The sequence below is a fragment of the Puma concolor genome, chromosome C1, assembly GCF_028749965.1.
Source record: "Puma concolor isolate L17-30 chromosome C1, mPumCon1.1.hap2, whole genome shotgun sequence".
Lineage (NCBI taxonomy): Eukaryota > Metazoa > Chordata > Mammalia > Carnivora > Felidae > Puma > Puma concolor.
In genome coordinates, this window is record NC_141674.1 from 99,711,378 (window position 1) to 99,736,847 (window position 25,470).

The 25,470-nt window shown below is 38.3% G+C and overlaps 1 protein-coding gene across 1 annotated transcript in view; it reads left to right on the plus strand.

The window, feature by feature from the left end:
* The first annotated feature begins 2,426 nt into the window (after window positions 1-2,426).
* Window positions 2,427-25,470, plus strand: part of MAB21L3 (mab-21 like 3) — a 70,229-nt gene continuing 47,185 nt past the window's right edge. The window contains exon 1 of the mRNA XM_086717916.1: window positions 2,427-2,786. Within this exon, the coding sequence (XP_086574042.1) occupies window positions 2,583-2,786 (204 nt within the window). The 5' untranslated portion in view covers window positions 2,427-2,582. The remainder of the gene's footprint in view (window positions 2,787-25,470) is intronic.

The following is a 25,470-nucleotide window of genomic DNA, read 5'->3' on the forward strand; positions in this document are numbered from 1 at the left end:
GGAGAATGTTCCATGTGCACTGGAGAAGACTGTATATTCTACTGCTTTAGGATGAAATGTTCTGAATCTATCTGTTAAGCCCATCTGGTCCAGTGCGTCATTCAAAGCCATTGTTTCCTTGTTAATTTTCTGTTAGATGGTCTGTCCATTGCTGTAAGTGGGGTGTTGAAGTCCCCTACTATTATGGTATTATTATCAATGAGTTCTTTATGTTTGTGATTAATTGATTTATATATTTGGGTGTTCCACATTTGAAGCATAAATGTTTACAATTGCTAGGTCTTCTTGGTAGATAGACCCCTTAATTATGATATAATGCCCTTCTTCATCTCTTGTTACAGTTTTTATTTTAAAGTCTAGATTGTCTGATATAAGTATGTCACTCTGGCTTTCTTTTGTTGACCATTAGCATGATAGATGGTTCTCCATGCCCTTACTTTCAATCTGAAGGTGTCTTTAGGTCTCAAGTGGGTCTCTTGTAAACAGCATATAGATGGATCTTGTTTCTTATCCATTCTGTTACCCTATGTCTTTTGATTGGAGCATTGAGCCCATTGACGTTTAGAATGAGTACTGAAAGATAGGAATTTATTGCCATTATGTTTCTCATAGAGTTGGAGTTTCTGGTGGTGTTCTCTGGTCCTTTCTAGTCTTTGTTGCTTTTGGTATTTATTTGTTTATTTATTTAGTCAGTTAGTCAGTCAGTCAGTCTTTTCTCCCCTCAGAGAGTCCCCCTTAAAATTTCTTGCAGGGCTGATTTAGTGGTCACAAACTCCTTTAATTTTTTATTTTCTGGGAAACTTTTAATCTCTGCTTCTATTTTGAATGACAGCTTTGCTGGATAAAGAATTCTTGGCTGCATATTTTTCTGATTCAGCACACTGAATATATCCTGCCACTCCTTTCTTCTGTCCTGCCAAGTTTCTGTGGATAGGTCTGCTGCAAACCTGATCTGTCTTCTCTTGTAGGTTAAGGACTTTTTTCTCTTGCTGCTTTCATGATTCTTTCCTTGCCGGAGTATTTTGTGAATTTGACTATGATATGCCTTGTTGTTGGCCGGTTTTTGTTGAACCTTATGGGAGTCCTCTGTGCTTCTTGGATTTTGATGTCTGTGTCTTTCCCCAGGTTAGGAAAGTTTTCTGCTATGATTTGCTCACATAATCCTTCTACCCCTTTTTCTCTCTTTTCGTCTTTGGGGAACCCTATGATTCTGATGTTTTTCCTTTTTAATGAGTCACTGATTTCTCTAATTCTTAAATCATGCTCTTTTGCCTTAGTCTCCCTCTTTTTTTTCTGGTTCGTTATTCTCCATAAGTTTGTCCTCTATATCACTGATTCACTGCTCTGCCTCATCCATCCTTGCCAGGGCAAGGCATCCATTAGAGATTGCATCTCAGTTATAGCATTTTTTCTTTCATCCTAACTAGCTTTTACTTCTTTTATCTCTGCAGAAAGGGATTCTAATCTATTTTTGACCCCAGCTAGTATTCTTATTATTGGGATTCAGAATTCTGGTTCAGTCATCTTGCTTGTATCTGTGTTTATTAAGTCCCTGGCTGTCATTTCTTCCTGCTCTTTCTTTTGGGGTGAATTCCTTTGTTTCATCATTTTGAAGGAAGAAAAGAAATTAATAAGGTAAAAAAATTAAAAGCAACACACACACACACACACACACACACACACACACACACACTCAATAAAGGAAGCTAGATCCTAGGTGTGTTTTGGTCTGGTTGTTGAAAGGAGCTTGACAGATTAGAGAAACGGGGGGGGGGGGGGGGGAAGGAAAACTGAAAATTTGATAAAATTAATAAATAGAATAAAATGAAATGATGGAAGTAAAATAGAACTTGAAAATTTACAAAAAAGTAAAAAAATAGAAAAAAATTAAAATATTTTTAATAAAAATTGAAAATAAAAATAAATTTTTTCTCTTTCTGAATTCAAGAGAAAGAAAAGAAATTGAACAGACTGAAATACGATTGAAACTACACCATTTTCCCCTAGAAGTCAAACTATGAAGCACTTTATAGTCCATAAACTAAGCAGGCGGAGAGATTTGTCATGTTTCTGAAGAGTGAGGTTGGCCCAGTTGCGCGGGGCTCAGTGTAATGGCTCCGTTCTCCACTAGATGGCGCTGCTTAGCTTACCAGGGTGGATTGTTGTGGCGCGTGTAGGTGCGTATATGCGCATGCGTGGGAGGGGCAAAAAATGGCGTCACCCAGCTACCCCGTCTCTCGTCGCGCACCCATCCTTTGTCTCTGTCTTGCGGCAGCTCCCTGCTTTTATACCCTGCGTGACGAAGCCATCAGGGTGCCAGGCGGCACTTCCCTCCTGAGTTTTATCTCAAATGAGACTGTGTTTCCTGACCCCTCACTTCCGAGGGACCGCGGCTCTGACCACTCCGCCCCTCTGCGGGAGGCTCTCACCGAGCACCAGCCGGGTGCCACTGCCCCCAGGAACATTGGCGGGACTGTGCTGCTGATGCCCAGAGACTGCGGCTGGGCTGGGTGCCAGCCCGCCCCAGAGAAAGTTCCCGCGATCGGGTGGCAGCATCGTTTCAGGGATTATGGAAAATCTCAATGCACATCTGGCTTCACCCCCAGCGACCTTGTTCCAGCACCAGCGAATGCGATTGTTCTCCGGGGTCCACTGGGACGGGGTGGCCGCACAGCCTCTACCGAATGTCCTCCCAGCAGGGGAACCGCCTCTCCCCGTGTGGCCCGAAGAGCCCCGGACCCCACTCTGCTCCTGGGGTTTCACCCTTCCCACCGGAGCACCACCAGGTATCAGCTGCGGAGTTGCGGACTCTGCTCTCCCTGTTTATAGTCTTAATGGAATTTAAACCCTCTCCTCTCCTTTCTCCCTTTTCAGTTCAGTCCCTGCGGCTGTTTCCACTTTTCTGTTTTCTCTCCAGCTGTTTTTTGGGGGGGGTGCTTTTCCCATATTCTCCCCCGTCTGCATCCTCTCTCCACGAGGAGAAACAACTCCCTGCCCTCTGTGGCTTCTCTCCCCTGGTTCACCTCTCGACACCGCATACCTGCTGAGTTCTGTGGTTCAGGTTGTGCATATTGTTGTGTCAATCCTCAGATCGGTTTTCTAGGTGTGCAGGATGGTTTAGTGTTGGTCTGGTTGTGTTTCATGGACCCGAGAAGCAAAAAAAAAAAACCTTCCATTCTCTTCCACCATCTTGGCTCCTCCCCCTAAAATATTTTATATATATGTGTTTGTGTGTGTGTGTGTGTGTGTGTGTGTGTATGAATGAATAAGTATTGTTTCATAGAAGTTTTATATATATAGTTATAATATATGTGTATATATATATATATATATATATATATATAGACCCTTAATGAAACTATTCTTGCTAGGTACACTGATAACTTATATTCTGTTCTATTTCATTTTTTAAAATACCATTTATGACCCACTAATAGAAATCAATTATAGAAAATAAATCGATTATTGAAATCAAGAAATTAATTTCATCACCCACTAATAGGTTGCCACCCATAGTGTGAAACCTGTTAACTGCTCTGTACTGCAAAGGTTTTAAAGCTAAAATGTACTCTTCCCATAGTCCCTTATAGCCAGGCTTCTAGGTGTGATTTAGTGTCCATCAGTCAGCGACAGCTGGAATTTGGAAGATGGGAGTGATGTAGAGGCCATGTGTGTGATGTGTTGGTTTTTTTCAGCTGGGGTCCGCAGTGACCGAGGCACTTGGTTTTGCTGAGGCAGTTTCAGCAGCATCATTGACGAGGGCAACTTTGGTTAACATCTTACCAAGATTTTAGATAGAACATAGATTGAACAAGATAGAACCTAGATAGAACAAGGTTTTAACATAGAAGCTGGCAAAATAATTCTAGTATTTGATTGGAAAATAAAGATCCAAAAATATTCACACTGAATGTTTCCTAATCCTGAAAGATAAGAGCAAGCAGAGGGACTTGACTTCCCAGATATCGAAACTTATGGAGAATCTGTAGTGTTGATGCAGCAAAAGCAAGTGGAACAGCTGAACATAATAGAGATCCCGGAACAAGACCAAGCATATAAAACAGTTTGGCGTTTTTAAAAGATGGCCTCACAAGTCAGTGGGAAAAGAGCGAACTATTCAGTTGTTGATGTGAGTACTGCTGGGTTTCCATATCAAAGAAAACAAAATTAGATCCTTTCTTCTCACTCTAATAAAAGTAAATTCCAAGTGAGTTACAGACCTAAATGGAAAAAAAAAAAACAACAAAACTTTACAACTATTAGAAAGTGATACAGAAAAATATTCTTATGACCTTGTGGGATAGATAGATTTCTCAGATAAAAAAGTGAAAATTACAAATCATTAAAAAAACTAATATGATTGATTATATCTAAATTTAAGTTTTCCTTCTGCATGACTAAACGTACCACAAAGTTCAAAGAAGAGCAATAAATTAGGAAAAAATATTTGCCACTTCTGTATGAGATAAGGATTAATATTCAGAATATATCAAGAATAAGTGCAGCAAATTACCAATATCAAGAGTAAAAGAATAGACATCACTACAGATCCTCTAGGTTGGTGAGACATTATTATGAACAACTTTATTCCAGTAAATTCTACAATTTAGATGAAATGGAGAAATACTTTGAAAGACACAAACTGCTAAAGCTTACCCAAGAAGAAATATGTAACCTGAATATTCAGTCTCTATCAATGAAAGAAATTGACATCCCAGTTATAAATCTTTCCACAAAGAAAGTTCCAGGTCCAGCTGGCTTTACTTGTGAATTCTACCAAGTATTTAAGGGAGTAATGTTACCAATTCTACACAGTCTTTCAGAAAATAGAGGAGAGGGATACATTTCCTACCTCATAGAAAGACCTAAACGATTTACCAAAAAGCTGCTACAACTAAAAAATTGTATAAGGTGTATGGATATAGTCAATATGTAAAAATCAATTGTATTTCTATGTTATAGCAATGAATAATTGGAAATTAAAATGAAAATGTACCTCATTTCAGCTGATTACAAGCAAAACAGTAAGAATTTTATAATTAGATTGCCTGGGTATGAATCAAAACCCTGTCATTTATTAGATGTGTGATCTTCAATAAAATTTAAGATTTTTCTTTAAAAAAACCCTGCAAATTAGAAAGAAAAGTAATAGGAAATTTACAAAAATTCACAATTTTTGTTAGGCAATTCACAGATGAAAAGATGCTCCAATTCACTGGAGGGTCAGAGAAATGTAAATTGAAACAACATAAAGATATAATTTTAAATCTGTTAGATTAGGGAGGGAGAGTCATAAAATCTAATTTTAAAGATACGAAGAAAAAGAAATTCACTTACATACTCATAGAAGCATAAATTCATTCATCAACTGGATTGTTAATAGAATCAGATTGAAAATGTACAGAAATTGTGCTCCTATGTATTTATCATAGAACAGTTTTCAGATATTGGGGTCTCTGCTGTCAGCGCAGAGCCTGCTTCAGATCCTTTGCCCCCCTCCCTCTTTGCCCCTCCCCGCTCATGCATGCTGTATCTCTCAAAAATAAATATTTAAAACAAAAGAATAGATTCTGATGGAATTGCTTTGCTCCAAAATATAACTTCAAGAAATTGAATGAGATGATTGTGTAAGATGGGCAAAAAAAGGAAACTCAACTCGGAGGAGAGTTTAATAAATGCGTGATTTATCAATATGTGGGCAGAGCCTCCAGAAACCACAGAAGAGAAGTCAGTATGCTGAAGGAAGCCCGCTGATAACAGCGGACACAGTGATCACAGGGGCTCTGGATCCAGAGAGGCAGACAGGAGATACCTCGCACTGGGAGGCACTTGAGAGTTGGTGAATATCCATCACATCAGATCATTAGGGTCTTAAAATCACTGAAGCCAAGCTTTTATTGCAGGTGGTAACACAACAGACTCATTTGCTTCCTCGAGCCACTTTAATTATTATAGATGCACTTCATATTGCAAATGTTTGCTTTCCTATTTGCTGTTGCAGGCGGCTCGCATCCGCTTAATTGTGTAGCACGATTCAGTTATACGTTTTCGGAGATAAAAGAAGGAGGGCTGGAACGTGTTTTACACTGCCTACAGCTGGAGTGTGGTCTGCCTCTCGTCCCTCCCTTCCCCACACTCATTCTTTCAGTGGGCACTGAAGAAATGCTGACAACATCAAGGATGGCATCTCACCACATTGCTGATCCTTTGTGAGGAAATGAAGATTGATTGTCACCAGCAAACAATTCGAAGCCTCATGATTCCCCCCACCCCGCACACTAATTTCCTTGATAATAGCAAATAGAAAAACAGTGATCTGAAATGAGTTGTTATGTCTTACAATATTCTTGCCTCTTACGCAGCGTAGATTGGAAAGATTAATTCTCAAGTTTATAAGGAAGAAAATTAGCAGAGAGCGGCAGTTCACTTTCAAATAATCTTCTTTTCAATGTATTAGTTATTGTAATTAGTTTTTCCATCTTAGTTTCCTCTGAATGGACACTATGGCCAAGGGAGAGGAGGAGAATGAAGAGTATTTTGCTTCTACAGGAAGTATGGCAACAGAAGAGACCAGTGGTAAGGAAATGCCAACCACACTAACTTCCATAAAGACTCCCGAGGTCCCTCTTTGCTGACTTAAGTAATGGAGTGTGGTATCTGTTTCCTGTTGCTCTAACAAATTATCACAAACCTAGTGGCTTTAGAAAACACAAGTTTATTCTAGAACAGTTCCGGAGGTCAGGCTACGAGATGAGTCTTCAGGGGCTAAAAGGAAGATGTCAGTGGGGCTAGTGGCTTCTGAATTCTCTAGGGAAGACTCCATGCTTTGTCTCTTGCAGTATCCAGAGACTGCAGTATTCCTTGGTCCTGGCCTCATCACGCCGGTCTCTGCTTCTGTGGCCGCGTAGCGTTCTACTTCTGACCTTCTCCCCCCGCCCCCACCCCCCCCCCCCCCCCCCCGCCTTCTAAGGACCTTGGTGGTTACATTGGGCTCACCTAGATGATCCAGGCTAATCTCCCCCTTTCAAGATCCTTACCTTAATCACATCTGTAGAGTCTCTTTTGCCATAAAAGGTAACATTTACAGGTTTTGGGGATTAGAATGTGGGTGTCTTTGGGGACAATTATATATAGCTAATTACAGGTGTTTTTTAAGTGTGTGCCATCAAGGGATCCCAAGTACACAGGACGTGCTGGCTCATTAGTGTATAACTGTAAGTCCTGTGGGGTAACCTCACCGTTGTTGGAGAAGCCAGACCCAGACCATGGGTACAGTTTGAAATGTACATTTATTGCTGATTTTATTGACCCAGTTAGTTAAGTCTGAAGTCTTTCACTCACTGTTTGAAGATTGAACCACTTACAACAGAATTTAAACCTACTGAAACTTTGTTTCCGAGTTTTATTTGTTGCTGTGCCTCAACAGTTTCTAGCAATCTCTCATCGAAATCAATTCTATTATTCCCTCTACCTTTGTCATGTGCCCTTAGGCATCCTATACTTTTCCATTATAGCACTTACTGTATAATGTAATAAATGATGATGTCTTCCCTAGGTCGTTCATAGGCCATAAGCTCTGTGAAGACGGGGGACATGTCTTTCTTCTGTTTTTACTACATGCTAGCTCACTGCACTGAACCCTGGGTGTCATAGGCATTTAAATTATTTTGAAGGAATGCATGAATTTCTCACCACTCCTCCTTATCAACTCTACTGCTGCACTGCGTTCAAAAGCAAACAAGGACTGTTATCTTATTCATCTTAGTAACTAAGAACTAGCACAGTATTTGGGACACAGAGGACGTTTTAAATGAAAGCCCAGACACAAGTCAAGATTAGCTTAACTGACCTATCAAGTAATGTACTCAAAAGGAATATTCTTCTCCAGAACTAACTTGACAAGGGGTCTGTGGGTTGCTTAGCTCTGAGAAAGCTACTTACAGATGACCAGAAAGACCATTCCACATTAACCTTCTTGCTATCTAATCTCACCATTCTGTGCAAAATTAGAATTAGGACTAGAATATATTCGAGAGAAATGATCCCCCTTAACAAGGTCCGAGATGCCTATTCTGAAAATGGAAGTAAGCAAACAAGGGTTGATTATTAAATAATCTTGTCCACAAAATAACAAGAAATAACAAGTGTTGGTGAGGACGTGGAGAAAAAGGAACCCTCGTGCACTGTTGGTGGGAATGCAAACTGGTGCAGCCTCATCATGGAGTTCCTCAGAAAATTAAAAATAGAACTACTATGTGATCCAGAACTCCACTATTGAAAATTTATCTAAAGAAAATGAAAACACTAACTCAAAAAGATACATAGCCAAAATATAGGAACAACCTAACTGGCCATCCGTAGAAGAATGGATAAAGAAGATGTGGCATACATATGCAATGGAATATTACTCAGCTCTAAGAAAGAATGAGATCTTACTATTTGCAACAACATGAATGGACCTAGAGGTATCGTGATACATGAAATAAGAGAAAAATACCATATGATTTTACTTATATGTGGAACCTAAAAGACAAAACAAAAAACAAAAACACGTCCATAAATATAGAGAACAAACTGATGTTTGTTGGCGGCGGGGGGGGGGGGGGGGGGGCAACATGAGAGAAGGACAGTGGGAGGTATAGGCTTCCAGTTATGGAATGAGTAAGTCATGGGATGGAAAGTACTGCATAGAGAATATAGTCAATGGTATTGTAAAAAGAAAATAATAATCTTGTCCATGTATTGATAGATTTATTACTGAAATAACCATTCATCCTAGAGTACCAACATCCTAGAGTTGTAGAATAAATGAATTTGGTGATTTTTTTTTAACAAACATTTCCCTGCCTCCATAGAGAGGTAATGTATTATCTTAATTCCTCAACTAAGGAATTTTTGGTACAACCATCGGATCTCCTAAAATAATTCATCTAAGGGAAACATTTTAGAAATGGTATCAGTTTCATTCCAGGCATTTGAGAGAGCAGCACATTCAGAGAAAAAAAAAGTCATTAGGAGTTGGATCAGTGTCTAGATTTTTCTGTTTGCTTGGTAGCTGAGAAGCTGGCTCTTGCGTGTTGACTAATATATAGGTTACCTTTGATTTATCCAAGGAATGCTTGGTCAAAAGAATGAATACATACATGAAGACAACTGTCAATAAAGCCTAAGGGGAAAGTTAGACAATAAATAGCTGTCTTTATTCCTCCAGTCCGCTGCATCCCAGAAGAAGCTACTCATTAATTTATGAATAGCTCCCAAAACATCTTCATTTTGTTGTGAAGAGACGATTTTCTCACGGCGAAAGAATTTATAATCTTCCCAATCCAGTCCATCCGGAGAGGGATGTGGCTTGATAAGGAGTCAGCTGGTAAGGAGAAAGGGGACTAGGTAAAAGGTTTTACGACAAGGGGTCATAAAATGGCATTCAGTGAGAAACGGAGTGGGCACCGAAGCTTTGTGTGTCTCATTTTCCTTTCAAGCATTTCAAACCACCCCAGATAGCTTCAAGTTTATCCTAGGAAGATGTACGTACACAAGGTATCAAAAAATGTCCTTAACTAGTTTCTAGTATTCCAAAGATAGTTCCGGAGTGGGGGGGGGGAGGAATCACATTTATTTATTCATCAAATATTTTGAGTACATACTATGTGCTGCATTCTCTTCTAGGTTCTATGTTAAAAGAGGTAACGTGTGTTGAGCATTGTCCTAAAACTTTGCATTCCTTGGCATATCTAATTCTCAGAAGAAAACTGTGAAATGCGTGCTATTGATTCCATTTTATGGATGAGAAAACTGAGGCTCTAGTTAAGTAACTTTCCCAAGCCATGCAACTAATAATTGGCAAAGCCTGGATTATCTGACTTTAGAGATCACTTGTTAAGTCACTCTGCTGTATACTGCTACGATTCTTGAGGGGTTTTGATTCTAGCCAGCCCTTACATTTCCATGGGCTGTTCAATGACAATAATGGCAGTGAGGATGGCAACTGCCATGCATTGAGTGCCATGCTCCATATGACCATGTGAAATACATTCTATGGTTATGTCATACTTCTCAGAACAACTCTATTAAGTAGGTTTATAATCCCTCCTCTGTTGATGAAAATAATAAACTTGGAGTTCATTAAATAGCTTTTTTTTTTAATGTTTATTTTCAAGAGAGAGACAGAGAGAGAGGCACAGAGTGCAAGCACGGCAGGGGCAGAGAGAGAGGGAGACACAGAATCTGAAGCAGCCTCCAGACTCTGACTGTATGTGACTGCTAGGTCTAGATCCCCTTTTGTCTTCTGCCAAGGTCCATGTGCTTAGTTACCCCTTCTGGTCTGCCTCGTGTGAAAGAGAGTTAATTCAAGAGAAAAGGGACACTTCTCTTTCAACGAGTGTTTCAGGACAAGTTCAGGGCAGGAACAGTAAGTTGAGAACAGACACTGGCGGAATCCTTATGAAACCAAGACAGAACTTTTTTTTTTTTTTTTTTTTTTTTGAGTGTGAGTGTAGTTGACCCACATTGTTACATTAGTTTCAGGTGTCACACAAGTGATTTGCCAAGTGTATACATGATGCTGTGTTCACCACAGGTATAGCTACGATCTGTGCCGTTACATCATTACATCGCTATGACAGTATCACTGTATTCTTTATGCTCTGCTTTCTGTTCCTAGGACTTACTCATTCCATAACTGGAGGCCTGTATTTCCCTCTCTCCTTCACCGATTTTGGCAACCATCCGGCAACCATCAGTTTGTATCTGTATTTATAGTTCTGGTTCTGCTTTATGTCTGTTTATTCATTATTTTTTTTAGATCACATTTTTTTAATTAATTAATTTTTAAATTTGCATCCAAGTTAGTTAGCATATAGTGCAACCGTGATTTCAGGAGTAGATCCCTTAATGTCCCTTACCCATTTTGTCCCTCCTGCCTCCCACAACCCCTCCAGCAACCCTCTGTTTGTTCTCCATATTTAAGAGTCTCTTCTGTTTTGTCCCCCTCCCTGTTTTTATATTATTTTTGTTTCCCTTCCCTTAAGTTCATCTGTTTTTATCTTAAAGTCCTCATATGAGTGAAGTCATATGATATTTGTCTTTCTCTGACGAATTTCGCTTAGCATAATACCACATAGTTGCAAATGGCAAGATTTCATTCTTTTTGATTGCCGAGTAATACTCCACTGTACATATATACCGCATCCTCTTTATCCATTCATCCTCTGATGGACATTTGGGCTCTTTCCATACTTTGGCTATTGTCAGTAGCGCTGCTATAAACCTTGGAGTGCATGTGCTCCTTCAAAACAGCACACCTGTATCCCTTGGATAAATACCTAGTAGTGCAATTGCTGGGTCGTAGGGTAGTTCTAGTTTTAATTTTTTGAGGAACCTCCATATTGTTTACCAGAGTGGCTGCACCAGTTTGCATTCCCACCAACAATGCGAAAGAGATCCTCTTTCTCCGCATCCTCTCCAACATCTGTTGTTGCCTGAGTTGTTAATGTTAGCCATTCTGACAGGTGTGAGATGGTATCTCATTGTGGTTTTGATTTGCATTTCCCTGATGGTGAGTGATGAGCATTTTTCCATGTGTCTATTAGCCATCTGGATGTCTTCTTTGGAGAAGTATCTGTTCATGTCTTCACTGGAAGAAACGGGTGTTGAGTTTGATAAGTTCTTTATAGATTTTGGATACTAACCCTTTATCTGATATGTCATTTGCAAATATCTTCTCCCATTCCGTCAGTTGCTTTTTAATTTTGCTGATTGTTTCCTTCACTGTGCAGAAGCTTTTTATTTTGATGAAGTCCCAATAGTTCATTTTTGCTTTTGTTATTCTTGCCTCCGGAGACACGGTGAATAAGAAGTTGCTGCGGCCAAGGTCAAAGAGGTTTTTGCCTGCTTTCTCCTTGAGGATTTTGATGGCTTCCTGTCTTACATTTAGGTCTTTCATCCATTTTGGGTTGATTTTTGTGTATGGTATAAGAAAGTGGTCCAGGTTCATTTTTCTGCATGTCGCTGTCCGGTTTTCCCAGGACCACTTGCTGAAGAGATTGTCTTTATTCCATTGGATATTCTTTCCTGCTTTGTCAAAGATTAGTTGGCCATACATTTGTGAGTCGATTTCTGAGTTCTGTATTCTGTTCTATTGAGCTATGTGTCAGTTTTTGTGCCTGAACAATACTGTCTTGATGATTACAGCTTTGTAATACAGCATGAAGTCCAGGATTGTGATGTCTCCAGCTTCAGTTTTCTTTTTCAAGATTGCTTGGGCTATTTGGGGTCTTTTCTGGTGCCATACAAATTTTAGGATTGTTTGTTCTAGCTCTGTGAAGAATGCTGGTGTTATTTTGATAGGGATTACATTGAATATGTAGATTGCTTTGGGTAGTATCGACATTTTAACAATATCTGTTCTTCCTATCCAGGAGCATGGAATCTTTTTCCATTTTTTTTGTGTCTTCTTCAATTTCTTTCATAAGCTTTCTATAGTTTTCAGTGTGTAGATTTTGTTACCTCTTTGGTTAGCTTTATTCCTAGGTATTTTATGGCTTTTGGTGCATAGATCACATTTATGAGTGAATCATATAGTATTTGTCTTTCTAGTCTGACTTAGTTCTCTTAGCATAATACCCTCCAGGTCTGTCCATGCTGTCTCAAATGGCATGACCTCATCTTTTATGGCTGTGTAATATTTCATTGTATATATACCACATTTTGTTTATTAATTCATCTATTGATGGACCCTTAGGTTGCTCCCATGTAAATGGGAGCTTGGCCCACAAGACTGTGACCCATTAGGTTGCTTGGCTATTGTAAATAATGCAGTGAACATAGTGGTGCATATATCTTTTTGAGTTAGTGTTTTCATTTTCTCTGGGTAAATACCCAATAGTGAAATTATTGAATCATATAGTATTTCTTCAAAAAAAACTTCTTAATGTTTATTTAATTTTGAGAGACAGAGACAGAGTACAAGCGGGGGAGGGGCAGAGAGCGAGAGGGAGACACAGAATCTGAAGCAGGCTCCAGGCTCTGAGCTGTCAGCACAGAGCCCAACACAGGGCTCGAACCCACGAACTATGAGATCATGACCTGAGCCGAAGTTGGACGCTCAACTGAGCCACCCAGGTTCCCCTACAGTATTTCTATTTTTAATTTTTTGAGGAACCTCTTTATTGTTTTCCACAGTGGCTGCACCGATTTATATTCCCAACAACAGTGCCTGAAGATTCCCTTTTTTCCACATCCTTGCCAACACTTGTTGTATCTTATCTTCTTGATCTTAGACCAAGTCTCAGATATTTTGATTGGACTCCTTCTCCAGCAGACCATTTTAAGGAAGATTCTTCCTATATTTAGAACCATTGAGATTTTTTTTTTCTCCAGAATTAAATGAGTCAATATTATGGATTGAGAAGCTTGTCAAAATTCAGACTTCTCATTAATGGGCCAAATCCAGTTATGAGCTCATAGAGGAAATGGAAAAGTTTTCCATGTCTGTAGGGGACCCTTTGGGATTACTTTCATCATTCACTCTAGGGCTGCTATTAACCCGACATTCCACCTAGTATATTCAAGAAAGATTTACTGGGGCCTAATCTGTGCCAGGCATTTGTAGTAGGCTTGACATTGTCAGAAAACAGTGAGGTGGGTTGCTCAAGCAGTGAGCCTTCCCAGAGTCTTTGACCTACATGGGATGTGGGAGGGGTTGATACAACAAAGGTGAAAAGGCCTGGGGCACCCGGGGGTGGGGGGGGGCGGGAGTTAGAACTTCTGGGATCCAAGTTTAGGAAACTGGTTAGTAACAGCAATGGATCTTTTTCAAGGAAGAATTTCTTAAGAAGTAAGATCTCAGGCCAAGGCTTCTACCCATGATTTCAAGGGAAGTCCAAGTCATATAGCCTCTAGGTTATCCCTCCCCATATACCTTTAATTATGCCAATAATTAAAATTAATCAACAGCCTAAAACCTGTTAGGAGAAGAAGCTTGCTGCTAACAGCAGAAGGAACCATAAACATTTTCTAGTATTAGCCACATTTCAAAGCCCAGAGCAAATAACCAGGCTTCCCCAACTCCACCACTTTTTCCCCACATTCGTATTTAACATCTTTATTTGATGTTTAATAAATTTTAGCTTTAGGGCAGTTCAAAATATTCCCAAAAGATATTTTAAGTACCTTCTATGGTATTCACAGTATCACATGAATATGGCTTTAGAATCAGGGAAACTTCTCGTTGTCATTTTCTCCTTCTTTAACATGAAATGTCAATAATAACATCTTTACTATAATTCCATTGTGCTGATCGCTCTGCAATATGTATGTAGCATTCCAACTGCCAGGTAGGAGGGCTTCGATTAATGGTACCACTTAGGAACTGTCCCAGATTTTCAAACAAGGATTTAACCCACACATTTTTAAAAGTGATGAAAAAAAGGTGAACTCTCATGGTGCCATTATTTCTCAAAAATGAAATTGATATAGAATGTTTCAAGAAAATATATTTTCATCAGATCTACTTTGTTGGCCAACTATCTTGTAATTGAGGAGATAGGACCTTTGTAAAACTACTTCTGTCTTCTTTATTGTACTTGAAGATCTGCATTTCCTATAGAGGAATTGCCCATGAGCAGTGAAGAGCATCCCCCCCACTGCTGCCCCCCCCCCCCACTTTTCTGAGGAATCCTGGATTGGGAGGAGGGAATAGCCTCCTAGTGGGAGGGGTGGAAGGATTTTAAAACACCTCCTCTAGCTGAGGTCAACAGATCTTCTCTCTGCCCCTTCTGGAACCAGCTTGGAGGGGTAAGTGTGGGAGAGTTAATTGGTAAGTGTGTGTGTGTGTGTGTGTGTGTGTGTGTGTGTGTGTGTGATCTAGATCTCTATAAGGGAACTGGGGAGAGGAAGCCAGGAGCCCTGGTTGCACCATGATCTGGGTCACAAGGGAGAGAGAATGATCCTTCAGGATTCTTTGGGTGTGCTCAGGAAGAGTGTGATATGCCCTGGGTACTATCTGCATTTAAATCATAAAAACCCATGGAAGACTTAGGTAATTGAGCAGGAAAGCAAATTCGATTACACATTATATGCACCACCCTTAAGGTTGATGGACAGGTCTCACTGTTTTAAGGACAAAAAAATACCATCAGACTCATTCATATCTAGTTGTTCCCATGGGTGGTATCCTTTGCCCTTTCCATTTTATACACTCTCTCCGAGCGATCGCAACATCATCTACTCTGAATATTGAGTTTGATTATCTGCATATTACATCTTGTTTCTGTTTATAAAAATCTCAATATGTTAATTGTAAAAAGAAAGTCAAACAATGAAAAAAAGTTAACATGAAAATAAAAATTAGATATAATCCCATCGCCTCGAGAAAATGATTCCTAACCTCCATGTATGGGTAGTGTTTTGTGACCAGCTTTTTTCCCATTTGTCAATACATTAGTAACACTTTTTTGTTATTAAATATTCTTTTACTATGTAATTAAAAATTTTTTTTAATGTTTATTTAATTTTTTTCAGAGAGAGAGAGTGCAAGTGGGGAAGGGGCAGAGAGAGAGGGAGACACAGAATCTGAAGCAGGCTCCAGGCTCTGAGCTGTCGGCACAGAGCCCAACACAGGGCTCGAACCCACGAACTGTGAGATCATCATCTGAGCTGAAGTTGGATGCTTAACCGACTGTGCCACCCAGACTCCTCTCTTTTACTATGTAATTTTTAAAGGTTGCAGAGTCTTCCATTGACTTATAGCCAGTGTCCAATTACCAGATATGTAGTTTATGTCCATTTTTCCTACTATAAATGAGGCATACAGAGACTTAAAATACCTCTCATATATCCTTCAGATAAATTTTAAGATGTAGACTCATTGGGTTAGTGGCCATGATTTTTTTATATCAATTTACACTGCAAATGTTAATATATGAGGACAGACTCCCCACAGCCTCCTAAGCACTATTATCTTTTTCTGATTTTCATCAAATTATCAAATTGGTGGGGGGGGGGTGTGGGCAGGAAGGCACTGAAGAGTGTATCTCATTGTTAGATTTTCATTTGCATGTTTTTGGTAACTGGAGATGTAGTTTTGTGCTTATTAATCATTTGTATTTCTTCTTTTGTGAATTGCCTATTCAGGTTCTCTGCTTATTCTCTACTGTGAAATTATGTTTTCTGATTTTGAAGTTTTGAATATTTAATTAAAATTTTCTGTACCTTCAGGAGTGCCTGGGTGGCTCAGTCGGTTAAGCATCCGACTCTTGGTTTCGGCTTAGGTCATGATCTCGTGTTTTGTGGGTTCGAGCCCTGCGTCAGGCTCAGCGCTGACAATACAGAGCCTGCTTGGGATTCTCTGTCTCCCTCTCTGTCCCCCTCCCCCGCCCTCTCTCTCTCTTTCTCTCTCTCTAAATGAATAAACTTTAAATTTTTTTTCTGTACCTTCAGTATATAATATATTCCTCATACACACAAACTTAGATAAATGCTCATGTCTATTTTCTTCTGATTTCTTTTACAATTTGTGTTTATATTTAACTCCTGAAATGTGTTAAATTTAACTCTTTTACTTGGAATGCATTTTGGTATATGGAGGAATATAGGGACCTGGCTTTATTTTCTTCCAAAGAGGTGAGTATGTTCCTTTCCATCATTTACTCAGTTGTTTATCTTGTCCTCACTGATTAAAATCCCACCTTTATCTCAAAGCATGTAAGCAGGAAGAGCTCAGGTGCAGACAAGGTAGTTTAGGCAGAAGAAGGGTAGTGGGTGGGAAGAAATGGGGGGCTTGGGAAAGGCATTAAGGAAGGAGATTTAAATTGTCAATTATATATTTTTTAAAAGAGCAGCAAAAATGACAGATATTTTCATTTATAAAGTCTGAATGTATGGGCCTGGGAGTTTTTTCTGTGTTTTTCTGGTGCTCTGTAAAAAAAATTGTGGGAACTATATATTCCCTTTTAAAAGAATTAGTAAATTGAGCCCTGCACTTTCTTAACAATGTTATCATATCTTCTATAGTGGTTTCTCTTAAAATGTTCTTAACTTCTTTTTTTAATTATTTTTTTATTTTTTTAATTTTTTTTCTTAACTTCTGTTCAATCAATGTTCGTAATTAATCATCTAGTTCATTCAGATTTTAAATTGATTAGCATGTGGTTTAACAGAGTAATCTCTCCATATCTGTGTCTATATCTTTCTGATTCTTATTTTGTGTATTGTATATTGTAATTTTCTTTTTACTTTATAAGATTAGCTAAAGTGTCTTGTGTCTCTGTTGTTTTTAATTATTAAGAAAAATCCAAGTAGTTGGAATTGGTTTGTATATAATCATTATTTTTGTTGTTGTTTTGCACTGGTCAAAAGATGTAGCCAGTATGATTGCTTTTTAGAATATTTAAGATTCTCTTTGCCATGGATTTTACAAAATCTTTTTTAAAGATTTTACTTTATTTTATGTATGTATGTATGTATTTAAATGCTTATTCATTTTTGAGAGATGGAGAGAAGACAGAGCATGAGCAGGGGAGGGGCAGAGAGAGAGGGAGACACAGAACAAGAAGCAGGCTCCAGGCTCTGAGCTGTCAGCACAGAGCCTGAAGTGGGGCTCGAACCCACAGACCGCGAGATCATGACCTGAGCCAAAGCCGGACGCTCAACCGACTGAGCCACCCAGGTGCCCCAAAGATTTTATTTTTAAATAATCTCTTACTTACGTTTGGGGATTGTGGGGTTTGAACTCACAACCCCAGGATCCAGAATCGCATGCTCTACAGACTTAGCCAGCCAAACATCCCTACACAATTTTTATGAGCTTTTGATAAGATGGCCCACATTTCTATTTTATTTTTTGCCTTCTTCATCTGCCAAAGACTGAAAGAGGCATGTTAAAACTTCTACTGCCATAGTGTTTCTGCCAGCTTTATTTAGTACTTCTTAGTAGTATATGCTTTATATGATTATTCTTGATGTTAGTAATGACACATAAGTATTCTTGCCTGGCTATTCTGTTTTCATAGTGTCTGTTAAAAAGAGCAGAAAGTTGAGGGGCACCTGGGTGGCTCAGTCGGTTAAGCATCCAACTTCAGCTCAGGCATGATCTCACGGTTCTCGAGTTTGAGCCCTGAGTCAGGCTCTGTGCTAACAGCTCAGAGCCTGGAGCCTGCTTCAGATTCTGTGTCTCCCTCCCTCTCTGTCCCTCCCCTGCTTGTGCTCTGTCTCTGTCTCTCTCTCAAAAAGAAATAAACATTAAAAGAAAAAAAAATAGAGCAGAAAATTGAAATCATTGTGTCCATAAGGGAGTTTAACCCACTAGCATTTATTGTCATAATTGATATTTTTAGCTTCTGTCATCGTATTTTTCTGGCTTGTATGTTTCCTTGCTATATTATATACGATATTTTTCTTTTTTTTTTTTCTATTCTGCAGTGAATTTTATTGAATCCATAGGGGACATTCCTTTATGAAAAATAAAGAACTGAAGTTGTACAGGCATGCTTGGTGAGACAAACTGGTGACGAAGCCTGCTCAGACCAAACAAGAGCAGACACCATACACTATATTTTTCTATATGGATTGTGTTTTTAGGTGATAAAATATATGTGGCATAAAAGCCACCATTGTAACCATTTTTAGGTGCACAGTTCTGTGACACAAAGTACATTGACATCATTATATAGCAATCACCACTACCCATCTCGAGAACTTTTTTATCTCCCCAAATTGAAACTCTATTCATTAAATCCCCATTCTTTCTTCCCCTAGACTCTGGTTACTACTGTTCTACTTTTTTAACTCTATGAATTTGACTTCTTTAGGTACCTCATGTAAGTGGAATCATTCAATATTTGTGCTTTTGTAACCAGCTTATTTCACTCAACACAATGCCCTCAAGATTCACCCATGTCGTACCATGTTAGAATTTTCTTCCTTTTAAGATTGGAATATAATTTATTCCAATATTATATTGAATATAATTTAAGATTATATTCCATTATGTTGTGTACCACATTTTGCTGATTCATTCATATGTTCATAGACACTTGGATTGCTTCTACCTTTTGGCTACTGTGAATAATGCTGCTATGAATATAGGTGTACAATAAGAGAGTCTTTTTCTATTTTCAGCAGTGTTGTTTTATTCATTTTTATTTTTTTGTTATTTTTTTAATTTAATTTTTTTTTAAATTTACATTCAAGTTAGTTAGCATATAGTGCAACAATGACTTCAGGAGTAGATTCCTTAATGCCCCTTACCCATTTAGCCCATCCCCCCTCCCACAACCCCTCCAGGAACCCTCAGTTTGTTCTCCATATTTAAGAGTCTCTTCTGTTTTGTCCCCCTCCCTGTTTTTATATTATTTTTGCTTCCCTTCCCTTATGTCCATCCACGTAGTTGCAAATGGCAAGATTTCATTCTTTTTGATTGCCGAGCAATACTCAGTTGTGTGTGTGTGTGTGTGTGTGTGTGTGTGTGTATACATATATATATGTGTGTGTATACATATATATATGTGTGTGTGTATATATATATATATATATATATATATATATATATATATATATGTATATATATATCACATCTTCTTTATCCATTCATCCATCGATGGACATCTGGGCTCTTTCCATACTTTGGCTATTGTTGATAGTGCTGCTATAGACATGGGGGTGCATGTGTCCCTTCGAAACAGCACACCTGTATCCCGTGGATAAATGCCTAGTAGTGCAATTGCTGGGTCGTAGGGTAGTTCTAGTTTTAATTTTTTGAGGAACCTCCATACTGTTTTCCAGAGTGAATAAGAGACTCTTAAATACAGAGAACAAACTTAGGGCTGGTGGGGTAGGGTAGGGGGCGTTGGGTTAAGTGGGTGACGGGCCTTAAGGATGGCACTTTTTGGCATAAGCACAGGGTATCATATGTAAGAGACGAATCACTGGGTTCTACTCCTGAAGCCAAGACTATACTGTATGTTAACTAACTTGAGAATAAAAAAATAAAATAAACTGAAAAAATGATGAATATAGGTGTACAGTAACAGTGTGAGTTTTTGCTTTGATTTCTCTTCAGTATATACCCAGAAGTGAATTGCTATATCATGTTAATTAAATGTTTAATTTTTTGAGGAATTGCTATACCATTTTTCACAATGGCTGCACTATTTTACATTTCCTGCATCAATGCACAAAGTTCTAATTTCTCCACATTCTCCCCAGCATCTCTGTTATTTTCCAATTTCTTGAATTAGAGCCATTCTAATGGATGTGCAGTAGTATCTCATTACGGGTTTTGATTTGCATTCCTAGTGATTAGTGATGCTGAACATCTTTTAATGTGCTTATCGGCTACTTGAAGATCTTTGGAAAATAAATTATTTGAGTCCTTTGCCCATTTTTAAGTTGAGTTGCTTCTTTGTTGAGTTGTAGCAGTTCTTTATATATTCTGTATATCAATCTCTTTTCAGAAATATATATGATTTGCAAGTATTTTCTCCTATTCTGTATGTTGTCTTTTCAGTCTCTTGATAATGTCCTTTTTGGTGCACGATGTTTTAGTTTTGATACAATCTAATTTATCGATTTTTACTTTTGTCACCTATGCTTTTGGTATCATATCCAAGAAATCACTTCCAAATCCAATGTCACGAAGCTTTTCCCTTATATCTTCTGCTAAGGGTGTTAGAGTTTTAGTGTTTACATTTAGGTCATTGATCCATTTTGAGTTAACTTTCATGTATTTGTAAGGTAACTTCATTCTTTTGGCTGTGGAAATCCAGCTGTCCTCATGAATTTGGGTCAGTTTTTCAGGATGGCTATGTAGTTGTATGCTTTCTAAATTCTTAGATATCTGAGAATGTTTTTGCTGTCTTCATGATGATTAAGAACATTTTCCTTCAAAACTGTCAACTTGTAGTCTGTCACTTACTGTTATAGAGAAGTCTGAGGCCACCTTATTTTTTGCTCCTTTTTAGTTTTTTTTTCCATCCTAGATGTTGGTAGAATTCTTTGCTTATCACTTAAATTACAAAGATTTGCTTGGGCAGGTCTAACGTATCTTGTCTCTTCATTTATGTTGTAGGGAACGCATGAGTCCTTTATTCCCGGATTCAGGTTTTTTTTTTTTCACTGGTGAAGGCTTTCTTCTATTTTTTATTTAATTATTGATTCTATCCTGTTTGTTCTGATCTCTTCTTAAGGTGCACCGATTTTCTGTGTTGGGTCTCCATTTTCTTTCCTTCATATCCATCACCTTCTCGTCATTTTAATGTTTTTGTCTTTTTTCTTTGCATTTTAGCAGAGGTTTTCCAAATATGTCCACATGATTAATTTGTCTTTCTTTTATTTTATTTTGTTTGTTTATTTATTTTGAGAGAGGTCGGGGAGGGACAGAGAGAGAGGGAGAGAGAGAGAATCTGAAGCAAGCTCAGCACTGTCAGTGCAGAGCCTGATGCAGGGCTCAAACTCACGAACTATGAGATCACCAGGTCTTTCACCATTAGGTATGATATTAGTTGTGGGCTTTTAGTAGATGGCCATTTACATAGATGGCCTAACAAACTTCATAACTTGTTGTTTATCATTTTTTATCATGAAATGGTGTTGGATTTTGTCGAATGCTTTTTCAGCTCTACTGAGCTTATCATGTGAGCTTTATTCTTTATACTATGCATATGGTGTGCTACATTTTTTAAATTTTTATATGTTAAAACAACCTTGTGTTCCTGCAGTAAATCCCATTTGGTCATTTTGTATGTATGGTCCTTATATAGGTTGCAGGGTTTGGTTTGCTAGTATTTTGAGGATTTTTCAACCTATACTCATATAGAATATTGCTCAATAGTTTTCTTTGCTTGTGATGTCTTTGTCAGGTTTGGGTATTACCTCATAAAATAAGTTGAGAAGTGTTTCCTCTTATTCTGGAAGAGTTTGTAAATAATTGGTGCAAATTCTTTCTTTCTTTTTTAAGTTTATTTACATATTTTGAGAGAGAGAATGTGTGAGAGCAAGGAAGGACAGAGAGAGAGGGAGTGAGACAATCCCAAGCAGGCTCTGCACTGCCAGCATGGACCCCGAAGCACAGCTCAAACTCACAAGCTATGAGATCATGGCCTGAGCCAAAACCACGAGTCAGATGCTCAACTGACTGAGCCTCCCAGGTGCCCTTAAATTCTTTTTTAATTGTTTAGTAGAATTCACCTGTGAAGCCATCTGGTCCTGAGGTGTTTTTTTCAGAGAAGTTTTTTGATTATTAATTAAAAATCTTTAATTGTTTTAGGTCTATTCAAATGTCCTCTTTATTCTGGACTCAGTTTTGATACTTTGTGTCTGCTACTAAAATTTGTCCATTTAGGTTATCTAATTTGGTAGCATACAAGTGGTCATAGTGTTCCATTATTATTGTTATCTTTGTACTTCTATAGGATTGCTAGTGATGTCCCCTTTTTCATTCTTGAGATGTATTTTGAGATGTCTCCCTTTTTTCTTGGTCATTCCAACTAAAGGTTTGTCAGTTTCATTGATCTTTTCAAACAACCAACTTTTGGTTTCATTGATATTTCTCCATTATTTTTCTATTTTCTCTTTTATTTATTTATTTCCACTCTCATTTTTATTACTTACTATTTTCAGTTTTCCTTGAGTTTAGTTTGCTCTTCTATTTTAGTTTCTTTAGGTAGAAGTTGAAGTTATTTGAGATCTTTCTTTGTTTTTAATGTTTTCATTTCAAAGTATTTTAAAATTTCTCTTGTGATTTCATTTTTGACCTGTTTGTTATTCAGGAGTGTGTGGATTAATTTTTACTATTTTTGAATTTCCCAAATTTCTTACTGTTATAGATTTCTAATTTAATTCTTTTGTGATTGAAGAATATATTTCATGTGGTTTCTGTCCTTTTAAAAAAATATTGATGTTTTCTTTAAGGCCATGCATCTGGCCTCTCCTGGAGAATGTTCCATGTTCACTTGAGAAGAAAGTATATTCTACTGTCAATAGGTGAGTGTTCTATAAATGTGTATCAGGTCTCGTTGCTTTATAGTGTTGTTCAAGTCTTTTATTTCCTTGTTGATCTTCTGTATAGTTCTTCTATCCATTATTGAAAGTGGGGTATTGGAGTTTTCAACTATTATTGTTTAATTGTCTTTTTCTCTCTTTAATTCCGTCAGTTATTGCTTCCTTTACTGATGCTCATTTTTTATATGGATTCAACCTACTGTCTAGTGTCCTTTTATTTTAGCTTGAAGGACACCTTTTAGTCTTTCCTATAGAACCTGCCTTCAACAAACAGCCAGGCAATTTACAACTTTGCCTTAGCATTCATTTCCGGCTTGATGTGGAGCCTCAAGTCAACCGGTGAGAGCATAGGGCTTTTTCAGCTCTTTCCTGAGCATTTTTTTATCCCATGGGAATGTGCACAACCATGTGTACAGGCATAGCCTTTTGGATTCCCAGAAATACCAACGAGATTTCCAAAGCCTCTGTGAAGATCTCATTCTCCAGTTCTTTTTAAATTCTTGGTTAGTCTATTCCTTGCCCCAACTATAATTCACCTCTTTGGGCAGCCATGAAGTAAAACTGTTGATTGTAATTGTTTTGACAATTGTGCTTAGGGACAAGTCTGTACCGGAAGAACCAAAGTCAAGTCAAATGATAGACAGCAAGTGAGGTCAGATATAGACAGCAAGAACAGGAATTACTAGCCAGGTGAAATCGTGACAATTCTCTGGGAATGAGGCCGTGGGGGAGCTCCGTTCCTGTTCCTCTTCTGGTGGCTGCCAGCCTGCTGGTTTTCATCATGATTATGGGCTGTTAATTTTCAAGGCTACTATAGAGTGGCAAGTGAAATAGAGGAAAAGTTAAAACACCACAAAACACTTTCTTTTCACCAAGATTCAGCTACTTTTCCTTTTTTAAAAAATGTTTATTTATTTATTTTGAGAGAGAGAGAAAGCATGGGTTGGGGAGGGGCAGAGAGAGAGAGAGAGAGAGAGAGAATCCAAAGCAGGTTCTGTGCTTGGTGTGGAGCCCTAAGCGGGGCTCGATCTCATGACTGTGAGATAATGACCTGAGTTGAAATCAAGAATTGGACGGTTAGCCGACTGAGCTACCCGGGAGCCCCTCAGTTGTTTTTCTCGAATAAATCCTGCCCAGATTGCTGTAAGTTTACTTTACTTTAAATCCTGCCCAGATTGCTGTAAGTTTAAAGTAAGTTTATTTTAGTTTACTGCTTTCTGAAAAAGTTGATTTTGACCACTGTTGCCAGTTTTCTCATTATTTTTAGGGAGGAGAGAAGTTTTGAAGGTCTTTGCCATTGTCACTGACATCACTTGCTTCCATGCTTTTCAACCTGCCATTTTCTTGTCATAAGCATCCTTACCTTCCTAAATAGCCTCATAAATCCTTTCACCTATAAGGGTCAGTCTAAATGTTCCTTCTTCAGTGAAGTGTTTCCCTAACCTGCTGGGAACATTGCTTTTATTTACTTTGGCACCACTCATGGTCTTGTGTGTATGTATCACTGTTGTCCTCACTCTCACCCAGCATTACAATTAAGTGTCTCTATTTCTCCCATTATTAAAATGGGCCCTTTTCATTTCTCTTCCATGATTTTGCAAGTTTTCAGTGTCGTGCCACGTTTCACGTAAAGAAAAGCATTCTCAGTGTTCAGCTTCATTTAAATGCACACAACTAATCTGCAGACTTTACTTAAGGCTTTAAGGGAGAAAATGTAAAATTCAGTTATCAAGAGACTAAAACCCAGCTATGGATAGGCCCTCAAATGGCAGACAGATTTGTCAGTTATGTATTCTTCTATTTTACGTAGCGGTCTTTCTAGGAGTAGTTGGCTTTTACCCAATTCAGGATTACAAACTATACAAAGAATAATTACTGTGTCCTCAGCTTGTGGAGAAAAGCTCTAATATAATTCCCCAGTAATTATAGCCATGGTTTGTTATATCTTTAACTATATCATTTCAATGAACCTGAAATATTTATAACAGACATTTTGGTTTAAGAAGCTTCTAGAGATTATTAATCAAAAGAAGTTATGGTGAATTGTTCAAGGCACTCCAGCTGGGATACAAAACCCCACAGATGGGGTTGACCTGTATGCTGTTTCTTCCATTTCCTTTCTGATAGGGCTTTTTTGTGTGGTTTATTTGTTGCCTAGTGTCGCTTAATGTGGCCTTTTATCTTGGATCATTTTAGTCTCATTTAATGATGGGGGTATAATTTGATTGAGCTGGAAAACTGAGGATTTATTTAATCTTACTCTTAATGGGCTATTGAAGAGGAAACCAGAATCTAAGCAGTCCTAGATGTCAAGAGCCCAAGAACCCTTGGATCTCCCCAGTGCTAGTGACTGGCTACTTGATGTCATAATAAGGCAAGAGCTTACAGAAAAACAAGATTATTATTTGAAATAAAGTCACATGAGTTGGGGATAAAGACTTAGTCTTTACTTCCGGGTTGTTCTGGCTGCTT